Source organism: Marmota flaviventris, chromosome 17, assembly GCF_047511675.1.
Source record: "Marmota flaviventris isolate mMarFla1 chromosome 17, mMarFla1.hap1, whole genome shotgun sequence".
Classification (NCBI taxonomy): domain Eukaryota; kingdom Metazoa; phylum Chordata; class Mammalia; order Rodentia; family Sciuridae; genus Marmota; species Marmota flaviventris.
The window spans coordinates 70902561-70918279 of record NC_092514.1 but is presented as its reverse complement, the minus strand read 5'-3'; the positions used below and the strand labels follow the sequence as shown (position 1 = coordinate 70918279).

General features: G+C 52.0%; 1 protein-coding gene across 5 annotated transcripts in view; it reads left to right on the top strand.

The window, feature by feature from the left end:
• The window catches only part of Slc39a11 (solute carrier family 39 member 11), a 389080-nt gene that overhangs the window by 254620 nt on the left and 118741 nt on the right, over positions 1-15719 (top strand). For all 5 annotated transcript variants that reach the window (XM_027946206.2, XM_071603731.1, XM_027946205.2 and 2 more), the window contains one exon: positions 3747-3917. In XM_027946206.2, the coding sequence (XP_027802007.2) occupies positions 3747-3917 (171 nt within the window). The remainder of the gene's footprint in view (positions 1-3746; positions 3918-15719) is intronic.

The window sequence follows — 15719 nt, the reverse complement described above, 5'->3', positions numbered from 1 at the left end:
TAGTTTGGGGTGTCTTAGAATGAGGGGGTCTTCTGCTGGGATCCAGGAGAGCTTCCCTGGCTCTGCCTCAAGTTTCCATGTGACAGTCAAGACGGTGTCCGTGGGCCTTAGTTTCTTAGATGCCATGGTCAACACGAGCCACTGTTGAGTAATCATCTCATGTTCAAATTCAGTGTTAGTCATAAGGAAAGTCCTTCTAATCCCAACTATAATTAAAGACCAAAACCAAATTCTCTGCAGACACCCTTGCAATTCACGTTGGCAATTCTGTTTCTCCCCCTAAACGATGCTGATTCTCTGGGCAACAAGAAGGAAAGAAGACTGAGTGGGCGGATGCTCGTCTTCCCTGCCTTTGATTGGCTTCTGGGGCGCGGTTTGTGTGCCCCTGGTCCATGGTGAACACAGCGGGCTTCTCTTCATTGTATCTTTCACATCAGGGGTTTAGAAAGGAAGTATCTTCCTGGGGAGTTTGAAGTTGTCTGCACTTGGCAGGTGAGGATTCGCCTCCTTGTGCTGATCCAGTGGCGGCTGGTGGTGCTGCTGGAGCGCTCTCTAGGATACTGTCGGTTAACTAGCACTGCTGGCCTGTTGGAGGCCTGAGCGTCCGTCTCCAGAGATGGACTTAGGTAGTCCCACTGTCCCAGGGACAGTGTGCTCATATGCCTGTGTCCACCCCTGATGAGGGACAGTCACCACTGCAGGGGAATTTGACTTTCACGATACTCCCAGCCTGAGGTCCTCGAATCCACAAGGAGTCAAATGTTGTTTCAAAACCGCGTGCGTATGCCTTGCTGGAGAGTGGGTTGTGACCTTGTCCTTCAAGATGACTTGGCACCACTGGGGAGGACCTCAGGGACAGCATGTAACAGGGCAGGGATTCCGACCTCTGGGGTGGTTGTGCCTACAGGGCCACGTGTGCTGTGGCGAGGTCCCGCCCCCTGTTCTCAGGAACTCTCGTGTGGTCCTTGTCACTCCCCTCTGGCACACGCCCACGGGCTCTCAGCCCCACACACTAGTCATCCTCTGCCCACAGGCAGTGCTGTCCAAGTAGCCTTCCCAGGAAGGCGGGCTGCTCCAGGGGCACCTGGCTGTCCATGACGATTCATTTGGACCAGGCTTCCTCCTTGCAGACTCATGAGTGGCTGCTACCAGGTGGTGGCTTATTTAACTTTCACGAGTGCCTTGGGTGTCCTGCCCTCCTGTTTGCCTCAAGGGAAGACATGGATGTCAGTCTTCACGTGTTGGACCTCGAGTCCAGAAGCACATCTTCGCTTCGGCTAATAATTCTTCACGCGGCTCCGTGTCCCTGTTAGACACAGTGGGGGACTGGCCCTGCCGGTGGCTCCTCCCACCTTTGTGGCTTTCTGTGTATCGCCTACCTGAGATCTGGGGTCAGATGTTCTTGCGACGTTAGTGATGGCAAGTGCAGCCCTAGGCTTGCTTCAGGGTGTGCGTTCCTGGTCTGCAGATGCAAGGAGTTTACCTGCCTCCTTCCTGTCTGTCGGCTCTCAAGCTATACATCTGTAAAGGAAAAGATTATTTTTTGCTCCGTATCAGCTGCCACTTAAAGAGCAGATAGGCCCAGGCCAGTGCACTCAGAGGGGACGTGGGGACTCGGGAGCTCAATCCAGGAGAGAGCTGAGCACGCTGCTGTGGACGCCATGCTCCTGTCCCCAGTACTCTTGGACTTGCTGACCGAGTGCTTAGCCATTTCCCCACCAGCCTCTGAGTCCTCCAGTCCCCTCCCAACCCGTGTGTAACTAAAACACACATGTGCAAAAGGCAAGGGGCTGCCTGGTGTCCCCGTCCAGAAAGAGGGTCCCACGTGCCACTCACAGGTACCCACATGCATGTATCAGTGTGTGCACACCTCCTCACGTGTGGTGTGTTGCCACCCAGACGGCCTGAGACCAGTGGCTGTCCACTTGAGATGGTCACAATCCCCAGAGGCCAGAGCTGTGAGCTGGGCCTCCTGGCTACTGCAGGCTGGCACCGAGCGGGCGGGCGAGCTGGCTGACAGCCCAGCAGCAGGGGGTCCACCTGCTTTGGCACCTTCTTGGTCTTCAAGCTGCATTTGCTGGATTCCAGGAGACACAATGATTTTCAAAAGAAGGGAGTGTCTCCCCTTTTCATTTCTTTGAAATACAAAGCAGCCGCGTTCCTGTCCTGTCGGGCAGGTCACCTGAAGGGAATCCCAGGTGCACTTTCCTGTGGTGGGACTGTGCTCTTTAAAGCAGCGCCCCAGGGGATGAGACAAACCAGGGCCTCGGTGCCCTGGGGACAGGGGCTGGGCCACCCACCTGCCCACGGTCGGTGGAGGCCAAGGAGGCTCCGGCGGCTCCTGTTTCTTGGGACAGTTTTCCTCCAACTCCTGGCTCGGGTTGAGCGGTTCCTTCCCTGGACGTTCTGTGAGTGGAGTGTCTGCACTCCAGGGTCCTGGGCGAGGGCTGTCACGCTGTCCCTGGCAAGTCCACACACGAGGCTTCTGCATGTGTCACAGTCAGGGACATAGAATGGATCCCCCAGACGGGGACACTCGAGAGTGAAGGGCACTATGAGCCCTGGGATGTGACTCCATGGCAGAGCCCTGGCCCAGCAGGCGGGAGGCCCTGGTGCCATCCAGGGCCACCAGAAGGGGAAACCACATCCTCTGGGAGAAGGTACAGGGCTGAGTGGTGCCCAATGCTGCACCGTGTGCTCTGGGCACCTGTCTGACAGCTGATGAAGCCCACCAGACTCCCCTCCCTGTCACAGTGCAGGCCCCCACAGCTGTGCCACCCTGAGAGCCAGAGCCTGATGCTCTGCTGCCTCCTTGTCCCCGATTCAGCCCACCCCCCTCCCCGGTGTGGGGAGAAAGGAATAACCCAAGGTGCCTGGGGGTGCAGGTCCCTCCGGCCCTGGGAAAGGACCCAAAATAAACCAAAGAGGGAGTTTGTACTATTGAGGGTCGGCGCCTGACACCCCAGGGCTGGGTGGTGAGGTGGCCCCCGTGTCCCGCGGGACCTGGGCAGCGCGGCTTCCCTTCCCTGCTTGCTGATGTCCATCTGCCACCTCGGTCCATCCTGGCATAGCTGCCCCTGTCACATGGCCTTCCAGTCCCCCTGCAACAGCACAGGAGTCACCTTGTCTCCCTGGGGAGGGAGCATAATGGGCTGGGTCTGACTTGAATTGGTCCCTGTGAGGTGGGTGACCAGGGAAGGGGTAGGGCCACAGGGCCTGCAGTTCTGTAGGGCTGGGGGGAGAGAGCGAGAACAGCACCCACAATAGCGATCAACACGTCCGTATATTCTGGAACCTTCTGCAATTCCTCACTGAATCCTTGTAGAACCACGTTGAAATCCCTACTGGTGTTGCTTTTTTATGAATCAGAAACTATAGCACAGAGAGGTTGACAACTATTTTAGTGCCACACAGTTAGGAGAGGCCGTCAGGAAGCAAACCAGGTGATTTGGTTCCAGATGTTGTGCTCCTTGTCGGTGTCACCATCAAGGGTCTCAGCGGGCATCATGGGGGCACATCTTCATCTTCCTCACCTTCCCTAGTACCTCTGCACCGGCCCTGAACGTGTGTTTGAAGGGTGTTTGCTGGATGACTATATGAGGGGGCAAATGGCCATCAGGACACCAGGTCTGCCGCAGTCTGGAAGCAGAATGTCCTCTGCTGGGCGCTTCCTCTTGGGCCCCTTGCTCAGGGGTCCGCCTGCACATTTTCAAAGCCTCTTTCCCCACCCTGTTCTCTTTGTTCAGACAAGAGCGAGAACGGCGAGGCCTACCAGAGGAGGAAGGCCGTGGCCGCCAGCCTTCCCGAGGGCCTTGCCCCCCTGGCGCCTTCCCACGGAAGCCCAGCCCAGCCCGGCGGCAGCAGCTGGAGGAGGATCCTGCTGCTCATCCTGGCCATCACCATCCACAACGTTCCAGGTGAGCTCTCCCCTGGGCCCCGGGCCCCCTGCACTTCTCTGGCTGGAAAGGGGTTGGGCGGTTTGGGTCCTTCCTGGGGGAGGGGCTGCGGAGCTTTCTCCCTTGGCTTCCAGTTATTCATTGATGGGTGTGTGATGGGTTAAAACTTCCATAAAGGGAGGCTGAGACAGGAGGATGGTGAGTTCAAAGCCAGCCTCCGCAAAGGTGAGATGCTCAGCAACTCAGTGAGACTGAGTCTCTAAATGAAATACAAAATGGGGCAGGGGAAGGGGCTCAGTGGTCAGCCCCACCCCCCAAATAAACCTACCTTTAAATACCTTCTGCCATTCTTCCCACGAGTCCCTTCTTTACATACTTGGTACCCAATGGCCACGTGTATGGTGTCCTCAATGGGACGATCACCATGGGGACGGGGTGTTTTACAAATGAGATATCTGCCGCTCTGTCTGATGCTTTTTGAAAGGATTGAATTCAATCAGGTTTGACCCTGATATTTCACTTACTCTTCTGTGTGAAACGGCAGCACTGATCTTTTCCTCTTTAGCATCGAAGAGTGATTTGTTTTGTGTCCTTGGATTTATTCTAATGGGGGGGAGGGACTTCTGATGTTTTTATTTCAGAATTAATGTATGTTTCTTCTAGAGGAGTTATATGTAGTAAGAATAAAAACATATATAAAAACAAGCCCACAGAGGAACCAAGCTCCGGGGGCACTTTTTGGAATTCCAGCTCCGCCACCCACTGATGAGTTTGTCTCCACAAATTGCTTGAACTCCCTGAACCTTGGTTTTCTCATTGATGAGATGTGAGTGAAGCTACGCCTGGCTTATTTGAGAATTAAATGATATGTCAAATACCCACAAAGCTTTCTGTACAGTGCTTGGACCCCGTGAGCCAGGATGGCGTTGGTGACAACCTGCCTGCCATTCCTCCACGACTCTCTCCATTCTCAGTGCCTCAACTTCTGACCATCACCGGTTAGAAACCTGGGCTTGAGCACTCATCTTCTCCAGGGAGCACCCAAGGTGATTTATTTCCCACATCCTCAGGAGTTCACAGTGATCCATTCCTTATCTGCTCTGCAGGGCAGAGGAAATGGTAGCCTATGCTCAGGTCCTGCGGCAGGAGCTTGCCTGGCACCTGTGGAGAGTGGCAGGCATCCGGTGTGGCCACAGAATGTAGAGCCGTGGGGAGAGAACAGAGGTATTAGGAAAGTGAGGAAGGTGATGTGCCCTTAGCTGGAACTCGGAGGCCTTAAGGGACTTCCAGTTTTGCTCGGTGGGTGAGAAGCCATTGCAGGGTTTTAATGAAGGAGCATATGGCTCAATCTGAGCTTTAACGGGCTCTGTCCAGGTGCTGAATTGAGACCAGACCCAGGACAGGTGAGGATGGAAGCAGGGGGTCCCAGGTGGAAGCCACTGCAGAATCCAGGTCAAAGACGGCGATGGCTCAGACCAGGGCAGAGGTGGCAAGAAGGGGGCCCATTTTGGGTGGGGCCAACAGGATTCGTTGAAGGACTGGATGTGAGAGAAGATGAGTCAGGAGGGTGCAGAGGCTCAGGGCTGATCTGCTCCAGGGTGGTGCTGTGGTCGGCTGAGAGGAGGGGGACTGCGGGGCAGGACTGGGAATGTCGGTGGAGGAGGTGGGTCATGGGGGCGTGCCTCTGTGGCACATGTGTTGTGTCTGGTGAGTGGAGACCTTTCTCATCTCCTGGTCACCATGTGAGCTGCTCCCCTCTGCCACCCTCTTCCACCCTGATGTTCAGCCTCACCTCAAGCACAGAGCAATGAACCCGCTGTCTGTGGATTGAGACCTCTGAAACCGTGGGACCCAGAATCACCTTTTCCTCCTCTAAAGTTGTTGTTGTCAGGTCTTTGAGTCTCAGCAGCAAAAAAGCTACTAAAACAGAAACTGGTACTCAGAAGTGGCCTCATTGCTGTGACCAACCTGACCACGTGTTTCAGAAGCTTTTGGAGCTTTCTGGAATTGGTGGGAGGAATTTTGAGATGCTTAGCAGTGCGAGCTGGAAATACTTGAGGTTGTTGTAAACTGAGGTTAATGGCCAATGCTGGTGGGAGCCCAGAAGACCAGGTGCCGATAGTGAAGACGGGGCTCAGGAGGGTTTAGAGGAAAAGGAGGACACTATTGGATTAGAGGCCATTCGTGTTATGTTCTAGCCGAAAAGCAGTCTGTGTTTTGCCCATGTCCACAACTTTTTGTGAGGTTGATTTTTAAAAGCAATGGGCTTCTTAATCTGGTGGAAGAGATTTCTAGACAGCGTCGTATTCAGGCAGTGTCATGGATATTGCTGGTGGCTTTTAGCCAAATTTAGGGTGATTCCAGGAGCAGAGAGCAGAGCAGAAAGATTTGAAAAACTTGGACTTGAAAAGTAAACTGAAACTGGGGCCAAGGAAGGTGCAGTTGTTAGAGACATTGTAGCCACTAAAACAGTGCTGAAGGCTCTGCCCAGAGATGATTTAAAAAAAGATGGTTTGAGGGCATTTCAGGAGCTGGCAACACCAAACTTATCTCAAACTAGAGGAAGTAAAACTTCTCTTGAAATCAATGAGGCACCTTCTTGCATAGGGGGGCCTAGGAAGTTTTTTTCAACATGCTCAGCCATCCAGACACTGCGAGGCCCCTGCAGCCAGGGTCCGTGGAGGTTTGGAGACTGCTCAAGATGGCATCAGACCTGGGCCTCAACCAAGTGTGGTGCTGGTTCTGCAGGAATGCAGGATGCTGGAGTTAGGGGGTCAAGGAGGCTTGCACCAAGATGTCGAAGGGAGGCCAGGCGAGTGCAGAGTCCCCGTGGGCACCTCCTGAGAGGGCAGTGTGTGGGGAGGGGTAAGGCAGTCAGAGCTGCAGCAGAGACCCCAGGATTAAGAAATGCCGGTACCATGGAACGGCTTCAGGAATGGAGCAAGACAAGCCAACAGAAAGACCACCTGGGCTGCAACCAGTAAGGCCACAGGGGCGGAGTGTCATGCCACGTGCCCCAGATGCCAGATCTGTGGAGCTACGGGACTTATTTGACCAGCTGATGTCATTCTCGCTTTGGTCCCATTCTTTCTGTGCCCCTGTTTTTGTGAATGGGAATGTTTACTGTGAACCTTTAGACTTTGGGTATTTGTGGATCACTTTTGCTTTACAGGAGCTCGTGAAGCAAGCTTGCCCTCAGTCTCAGAGGAGACTGTGGACTTGAAGTTCTGGCCAATCTTGAACCATTGAGACGGGGGGGGCGCGGGGGGCTCTTGTAAATGGACTAAACGTATTTTGCACTGTGGGATGAGCATAAGTTTGGGAGCCAGGGGTGGAATGTTCTAGCTTCGATGTCAGTTGTCCCTGAAAACTCACGTGTGAGACAATGCCAGAAGATTTAGAGGGGGAATGATTGGGTTATGAGAATCTTCACCCAATCAGTGAGTAACCCCCTGATTTGATTCATTGAGTGGTCACCAAAGGCCGGGCAGGGTGTGGCTGGAGGAGGCGGGTCCCTGGGGGTGCACTTTTGGAGTCTGTATTTTGTATCTGGCGAGTGGGAGTCTCTCTATCTTCCCGATCATCACATGAGCTGCTTCCCTCCACCACACTCTTCCACCATGATCTACCTCATCTCCAGCCCCAAGGGGTGGAGCCAGCCTTCTATGGACTGAGATCTCTGAAATTGTGAGCCCCACATAAACTTTTCCTCTCCTACAGTTGTTCTAGTTGGGTCTTTTAGTCAAAGCAGCAAAAAAGCTGAACAAAATAGTGGGTTTGGGTGGCTGTTGGACTTTAAGTGGAGATGCCGACTAGACGGCGAGGTACACGGTTCGGGGCTGGGGGTGAGTCTGGCTGGAGCTGTGTGTTGTGAATCACTGGCACAGGAATCCTGCTTAAGCCCATGGCCCCGGCTGAAACCATCAGAGCAGGTTCCTGCCCAGGAGGTATGAGTCGCCTAGGAAAATAAAAAGTCTGAAATAATCCATAAGGAAAAAAAGATAAAGCCGGAGATGGGATTTAAAAAAGCGGAGCGCCTGATGGGCCTTGCAGTCCTGATAGGAGCCGGAACCGAACAACTGAGAAAGTAGGGGGGCACCTCAAAGGCAGGTGTAAGGCTCCAGTGGGAGGAGTCTCGTTTGGTACTTCTTGGGCAGCAGGGTTTTGCAGTAAACAGGCTGATTGGCATCTGGTAAGCCACACCCATGTCCCGGAGGCTGTCTGGCTCAAGCTGGTTCCTCCCATCTGGGGAGCTGAGCCTGAACTTGAGGGGTGAGCTAGGAGAGGGCACCCCTTGAACTAGGCATTCTCAGCTAGGGGATTGTGCCCGAGAGTTCCTGAGACCTTGCTTTCCTGCCTAATGGCTCCAGTGTCACTCAGTTTACCCACAGCTTCCTGCAGAGGCCTAAACACAAATAGGTGAGCCTTGAGGGACCCCACCGTGGGTTAGCCCTGGAGTCTCCATTTTTACTTGAGGCCAAAGAGACGGAGACCCGCCCACAGGCGTCCCTTTGATGACAGCTGTTTTCTGAGCCTGTCGTCAGCCGCTCACCTTTGAAAAGGTCTCTTTCTCAATACACTCCTTCAGAGTTGATTAAAAACTTAACTAGCACTTTGACATTCCCAGGCTCTAGGCTCTAAGACAGACTTTTCAGAGTATCTAAATAGATGATGGAGTTCTTGAAGTTTTTGTTTTTGTAAAGAGGAAGGATAGGAGAAGCTTTTTAATGATGCTCTTGGAGGTTTCTGGGCATGAGGACATGGCTGTGGGCTGTGCACACATGCAGGGCACTTGGGTTACCATGTGACACATGTGCAAGGACCACCAGTCCACAGTCTTCCTTGAGACTCCAGCAAAGCTGTGGGCGAGAAGTTTGTGCATTCACATGTCAGTTCTTTGGGGAGGCTATAACAAAATGCCACAGGTTGGGTGACACATAAACCACAGAATTACCCATCATCATTCTGGAAGCTGGAAGTCTGAGGAGTCTGTCACAGGACCAGGCTCTGGTGAGGGCCCCCTTCCAGGTTGCAGAAGGCCACCATCTCGTGTGTCCCCACATGGTGGAATAGGGCGTAAGATTCTCCAAGGATCTGTTTTATAAAGGTGTGTAATCCATTTGTGAGGGCTCTGCCCACGTGAGCGCCTCACCCTCCCCACCAAGGCCACAGGTCCTAATGCATCAGCTTGGGGGTTAGGTTTCAACACTGGGATTTCGGGGTGGGGACACACCATTCAGGTCATACCAACACACAACATCTTGCAGGCACTTTGGGGAGTGTTGACATCATGAAGACTGTCCCCAGCCCTAGAGTGGAAAAGAACCCCCACTTTAGAGGGGAAAACTATACAGTTGTACAAGCAGTTAAGTGATTCAGGTGAAGATGAATAGAGGCCATCAGGCATGCACCTGCTGGCAGAGCATGGAAGCCAGACGCCGGCCCCCAACAGCCTGGGACCCGGCTCCTGCCTCCTTGCAAGCCGCTCCCCAGCCTCGGCTTGTGCGCAGCCCTGGGCCCCGACACTTGCTGGAGTCTGTTGGGAAATGGTGTTGGGGAAGCACCCCATTCTCTCTGAAAGCTAACCTCAGATGGGAGCCTCTGAGCACCGTGCCTCTGGCGTGTCTGCCACAGTGTGGCCCAGACTGCCTCCCAGAGACCCCGGGGCATTAGGAAACCAGCCTCCTTTCTGCATCCGAGTGGAACTAAAAGTCAGCTAGCCACTGAGTTCCTACTGACGTCTCCTCGTTGATGACCTGTTCAGCAATTTGTATGTGAGAAAGTTAAATTTAAGCCTAAAGGAATCCTAGGGGTTTTCTCACTCGAACACGACTCCGTCTGAAAACACAGTACTGCTCTGGCTCCTGCCAGCCTAGCTTGGGACCGTTCTGTGAAGAATGATATGCATAGTGCTTTCTGAATTTCATTTTTGGTGGGTGCTGGGGATTGAACCCAGAGCCTTGTCCTGCTAAGCACATGCTGTGCCTCTGAGCTCCCTCTCTAGCCCCTGAACTTCTTATATGTAACAAAGTTAAATATTTCCCCTGTTATGATCACTGTTGCTCTAATTGCTCGCTTGGTTTTGCAAACAGCTCCAGCTCCCTGTTATCTGGAGCTGTTTGCAGAAAGGTGGGTACCATGCTCATTCTTTTGGATCCAAGGTCCCAAAACACACTGGAAGTCTGGTAGACTCAGGACATAGTGTATGCTTGAGTGACAGGTGCATTTGATACCTCCCCTCCAATCCAGATGAGGAGCCTGGAGGGTCGGGTGACTATCCTTCGGTGCAATGGCCACCAGTGGGCTAAAGGGAGAATCTTTGACAGGTGCAGATCCTGATGATACGTTGCAGACAGTTGTCCCCATTACGTTTGAGATTAATGATGAAGCTTCTCAGAAGCAGCAGCTAGATGAATGGATGCTCTTCATCTTCCTCTCCTTGGAGTCGAGAGCCAAGTGCATGTCGTTCATTTTGCTGGCTATGGCTGTGATTTAAGGAGACCCAGGGGCCACTGTTTGTGTCTCTGGAGCAGCACAGTGGTTGGTTTTAATTATCTGGCATGTTGTCACTGATGGTGGTAATAATGGCTTCAAAGGGAATGCTTGAGGCTTTAGTCAGAAGTGATTTTTGTTTTGGGGAAACAAAAACACAAATTTTGACACCAAAATATTAACAGTGGTTATTTCTGGGTTTATGACTGACTTTTATTTTTTTAATTTTTTGGTAAGATTTATAATGGAATTTTCCTACAGTAAACACTTGTGATCAGATAAAGATATTCTTTGGAAGGCGGACCTCCATCAGCTCTCTCCCTCAGCCCCTCAGCATACCCACCAAAGTATAGAAGTGAATTATTTCTTTATGCCAGAGATAATTTTATTGGGGCCATTTTAATACCTGGAGGGGCTAGAAACTGAATGAAGGACTGTATTAGTTTGCGATAGCTGCTGTAACAAATTATTATAAACTGAAAACTGCTTAAAACAATCCAAATTCATTCTCCTGCAGTTTTGGAGACCAAAAGTCTGCAATTGGTTTAGACTGAGCCAAAGTCAAGGTGTCAGCAGGATGGTGTCTTTGCTGGAGGCTTGGGGGGACAAGGAGGTGTTGTTCTTTGCCCCTTCCATCTTCTAGAGACTGCGGGTACTGTTTGGCTCATGGCTCCTCATCCTAGTCTGTATCCCCAAGCTCATAATGCTTTCTCCTCTGTGTTAGATCTCCTCCTTAATAAAGATTCTTGTGATTTCATTCCGGGTCCACCCCGATAATCCAGTATTATCACATCTGAGAACTCTTTTTGTCAAAAAAGGTGACATTTGCAGACTGAGGCATGAGGACCAGGATATATTTGGAACCATCATTTGGTCCACCACAGAGACCAAATGGATCCTTCCAATGAAGTCCAGAGAGGATTAGCTGGGGTTCAGGAACAGACTCAACAGCAGCACGTCAGTCCTGTGTGAACTGGATTCCTCACAGTCTTGGTCCTGCCCTGGGCCTCCTTGGGCTGCTGCCCGCCTTTTCCACTTCCCATCCCTGGCTGTTTCTGTTTGAGCTTCCAAAGGATGCTTCAGACCCCAGTTCTCTTAGCAGCTTGTTCCCTGGGCCTTCGTCGTGTGAGGATGTTGGGTGGTGGTCAGAGGAGGCAGGGCATGTATTGAGCTTGCGTGTGTCTGCAGCTGGGGTGGCCGTGTATCATGGTGGGCGTTGCCATCCGTGTCTCCTGGACCACCCCCCCCTCACTGATCTCCCCATCTTAACACCACATACCGCTCTTGTGTTGCCCACGGTTCTTCCTGGCTTGCCAGTTCAGTGACAGGGAAGAGATCCAGGCTCTCACTTCCTGAGCTCAGTGTTGTGGCTAAAGGATTGCTGCCTCTGCTCATTCATCTCATTTGTGCATGTTCCTTCCCTTCCCTTCCCTTCCCTTCCCCCTTCCCTTCCCCCTTCCCTCCCCCTTCCCTTCCCCCTTCCCTTCCCCCTTCCCTTCCCCCTCCCCTCCCCCCTCCCCTCCCCCCTCCCCTCCCCCCTCCCCTCCCCTCCCCCCCTCCCCTCCCCCCTCCCCTCCCCTCCCCCCCCCTCCCCTCCCCTCCCCTCCCTTCCCTCCCTTCCCTCTCATAAACAACTTTATTTTGTGGCATTTTCCTCCTAGGATGCCTTATTTTAAAATTAAAAAAAAAAAAAATCCCCAAGCTCTATGGGTCATTCGAAGGCTTGCCAGTTACCCCTCCACACCAGGGGAACTGTCCCTGCTAATTCCCTTTTAAAGGATATAATTCACAGATTGTAAAACTCACCCTTTGAAAGTGAACATACAGTTATACCTACACAAGTCCTTAGTGACTGAGGACAGACCTCAGTAGGTCCCACCAAGGCATTGGCTGTGGGGTGTCTGTGAGCCCTGCTTTCAGGGGGTGCTGGCTGCTTTTGGATTTGAATTTGGTGTGAAATACAGATGATCTGTTGAAGCACTCATAAGTAGGGGATAGTTGAGAGGGGCAGGAGTAGTGGCTGCTGTTGCTGACAAGAACCTGGACATCTGGCTTGCCCCTGCTTGGGCGGCTCTGGCGGGGCAGCACTTGGAGCAAGGTGCGGCATCTGGCTTTCAAGAAGGAATCGGCACCAAAGAGGAACATACCGACTCTTGATTTTCCTGGGACAGAGACTGGGTAGGAAATTCTCTTGTTGTATATGGACCTTCCCAGGGGACATATGGAAGGAACCCCTTGTATTCTGCTCTGATTCCACAACTGGAGGGTGGTCTTGGCACAGCAACCCGGGCTCAGCCAAGGAGGAAGCAGAGCGCCCCGCGAAGCCACAGATTATTGAGGCCCCCGCATGTGTACCCACCTGGATCCTGGCGACCATCTGGGATCCATGGAAGTCATCAGCCAGAGGGTTGTTACAGGATAGGCTTTAGAGTCAGAAAGACTGGTTCCTAGATCCTGCAGCCACACATTATTGGCAAATAAAATATACCTGTGATACTACAGGCTGCCCCCTATGGGGCCCTGGGGCCCAGGCATTGAAGAAAGCATTCCAGGGATAGTGTTGAGATATTTGTGTCTCTGTTTAAATGTGATAAACAGATCCAGAGGGTCCAAGGTCAAGCCCAAGGCCAGCCAGCCCATTTTCATGGGTGCAGCTGGGCACAGTCTAACAGGCCACCCCTGTGCCTTATGCTCTGGGGAGTGTTTCTTGTGGATCTGAAAGATTTTCTGAGTCTGTAACAGAAAAGTTCTGGAAGCACCTATTGCTCTTTGAGGTTTGCCACCTTCAGTGTTAATGCCTGGGGCACCACTGTGAGGTGTCAGCAGGTTAGGGCCTTGGACATAGGCAGGGAACCTGGGCATGAAGCCTCGCCCAGGTCTGCTAACCTGGGGCCGAGCATGTAGCATGAATGCCTGTGAGCTGAGGCCCCCACACGTGTACCCACCTGGACCCTGGGGACCATCTGGGACCCATGCAAGTTGTCAGCCAGAGGGTTGGGACAGGACAGGCTTCAGAGTCAGAAAGGCCGGTTCTTAGATCCTGCAGCCACTGGGTGCTTCACTAGCTAGGGGACCTGAGGTCAGAGCCTGGGAGTCTGTTTTCCTGGCTGCAGGATGGAGATAATATCTGAGCGAGCCCAGGGCCAGGGCACCATGCTGGGACCCTTTGGTGCTGCTGAGAAGCCAGGGACCCTCATCCTCTTCTCTTCCCACCCACTTGTGGCCACACTTTGCTCTGAGGATCAGAGGTCTTCTGGTCTTTGCCATGGGGCCTTGAGTGGGGACTCCGGAGCCTTTCAGTTTTTATCTCCAACAGGTTATTCGGAGAGGCATCTCGTTTATTGCAGGAGTTTGAAAACACTGTAATGTTCTCCTTTAATTATCTCTCAGTGGGAAGCCTGACATGATAATTAGCACAGGCTCCCAGACAGGACGTGTTCCTGGGCGGGAGGTGTAGCCGGAGCCAGAGGCACGTGTCTGGATCACACCTTTGAGTGTGAGTGTGGGAACTGGTACAGACGCCCCACAGGGGAAATCACAGCCCAGGGGTCCCCGCAATACCCCAAATAAGAGTGTCAGAGTGACTTCCAGGTGCCCCGTCATCCCCTCTCACTGGCTCTGGTCAAGACACCCAAACACTATACCCCACATTTTGGCCTTCAGATGCAGGAAGCTGTAGCCAAAGCCCCCGTGAAAGGCTGCCCTGGGGTTTGGGCTGGAATCAAGACTCATTTCCACCCCTGCTCTGAGACGTCATCTGCCTACCATTATGTAATTCAAGAAAAAAATTGGAGCAAGGAATTGGAACGCGGTTTTGTATTATGACTCAAAGTGTTTGGAGACTCTCGGCTGCTGTTCTACCGTGGCCGATAGGTATTGGCTAGAATGGGGTTTTCTATGGCATTTTAGACCTGGACCATCCAATATGATAGCTGCCTGTGTTTAATCAAAGTTGGATAAAATCTTCTCAGCTGTGCTCAGGGGACACGGATGCAGGGTACTGGGTGCTGCTGTGCTGACAGCACCCGTGGGGACTGTTCCCCTGCCACGGGCAGCTCAACTGCCGTGTGCCCGTCCCTTGGCAGAGGGTGAAATGTCAGGTTCTCTGTGAGGAGCCACAGGCTGGCCTCAGGAGCTCTTGCAGGAAGGCAGTCAGACCACTGGTCTCAGCCCCGGGGTGAGTCACAAGTACATTATAAATAAAATAACCTACATATCAAACTTGGTGTTTCATTATTTAGAAGAAATGCTGGGTGGTGTCGTCATGCCTGGGAAGCTGTCACTCTGGCTCACGTTGTTTCTGGCCCATTTTCTTAAGTCAGGGTCAGAAAGGGGTGGGGGATAGTTGGGCAGGAAAATGTGTAGCAGCACGATGTCCGGTGTGAGGAGATGGCAAGAGTCACTGCAAAGACTCGTCGCCTCTCCTCTGGCTGTCCTGTGTGACCCACCAGTGGACACCTGCCCCTCTCTGCCCAGGTAACATAACAGGCTTGTGTCAGCTTCACCTGCCTTAAATAAGAGCCTGCCCCGACTCAGGTTTTGAAAGGACACTGTTACTTGAAAACCGCTGCAACATTTATTATGAGGTTTTTTGCTACAGGCATTGCCCCATTCATTACCTGTGGCCCCTAAATAGATGGTTACCTTAGAGTGCACTGCCTGGGGAAGGTTTGTGTGCCTTGTGGGAACAATGCAGGACATTTACTGTGCACAGCTGCTTTTATTCTTTGGCTGCCAGGGAGCACAGAACCCCATCTGTCACCTGGTGGTAAGAATTAACTACATTCTTAGGGTATGAATATCAGAATTCCCCTATTTTACAACCAATTGCTGTACCGTACAATTTCAGAAGGGAGGGGACTTATGAATTAATTGGCACAAGTGATGTTATTCCTGTGTTGCTGGTTTTCTTCATTGTGTTTCCTGGCCAACGCCTGCTGGACTGCTTCTCTGTGAAGCATGTGGATCGCCCCATCCAATAGAATTCTGTACAGTGTAAAATGACAGAGTTCTAAACTTTCTAGTTAGCCATGTTAAAAAAAAAAGGTAAAGTTAATTAAAGGAGCTTATTTCATCTCATCTAATGGAGCCACAATATTCTCATTTCAACATGGTTATTAATATTTTAAATATTAGTATTTTAATAGTTGAGACAGCCTACCTTCTGAAAAAAACAGTGTGTATCTTTTAACCGTCAGAATGAGAAGTCGTCCTACCCAAACAAAGCTGTGTATAATGGAAAAAATGTTTTAGACATCCTCAGGTTTTAAATTGAGTTTGCTTAAAATTGAAATGTTTTGTTAGTGTCACTAGCCAGATTTCAAGGCTCAG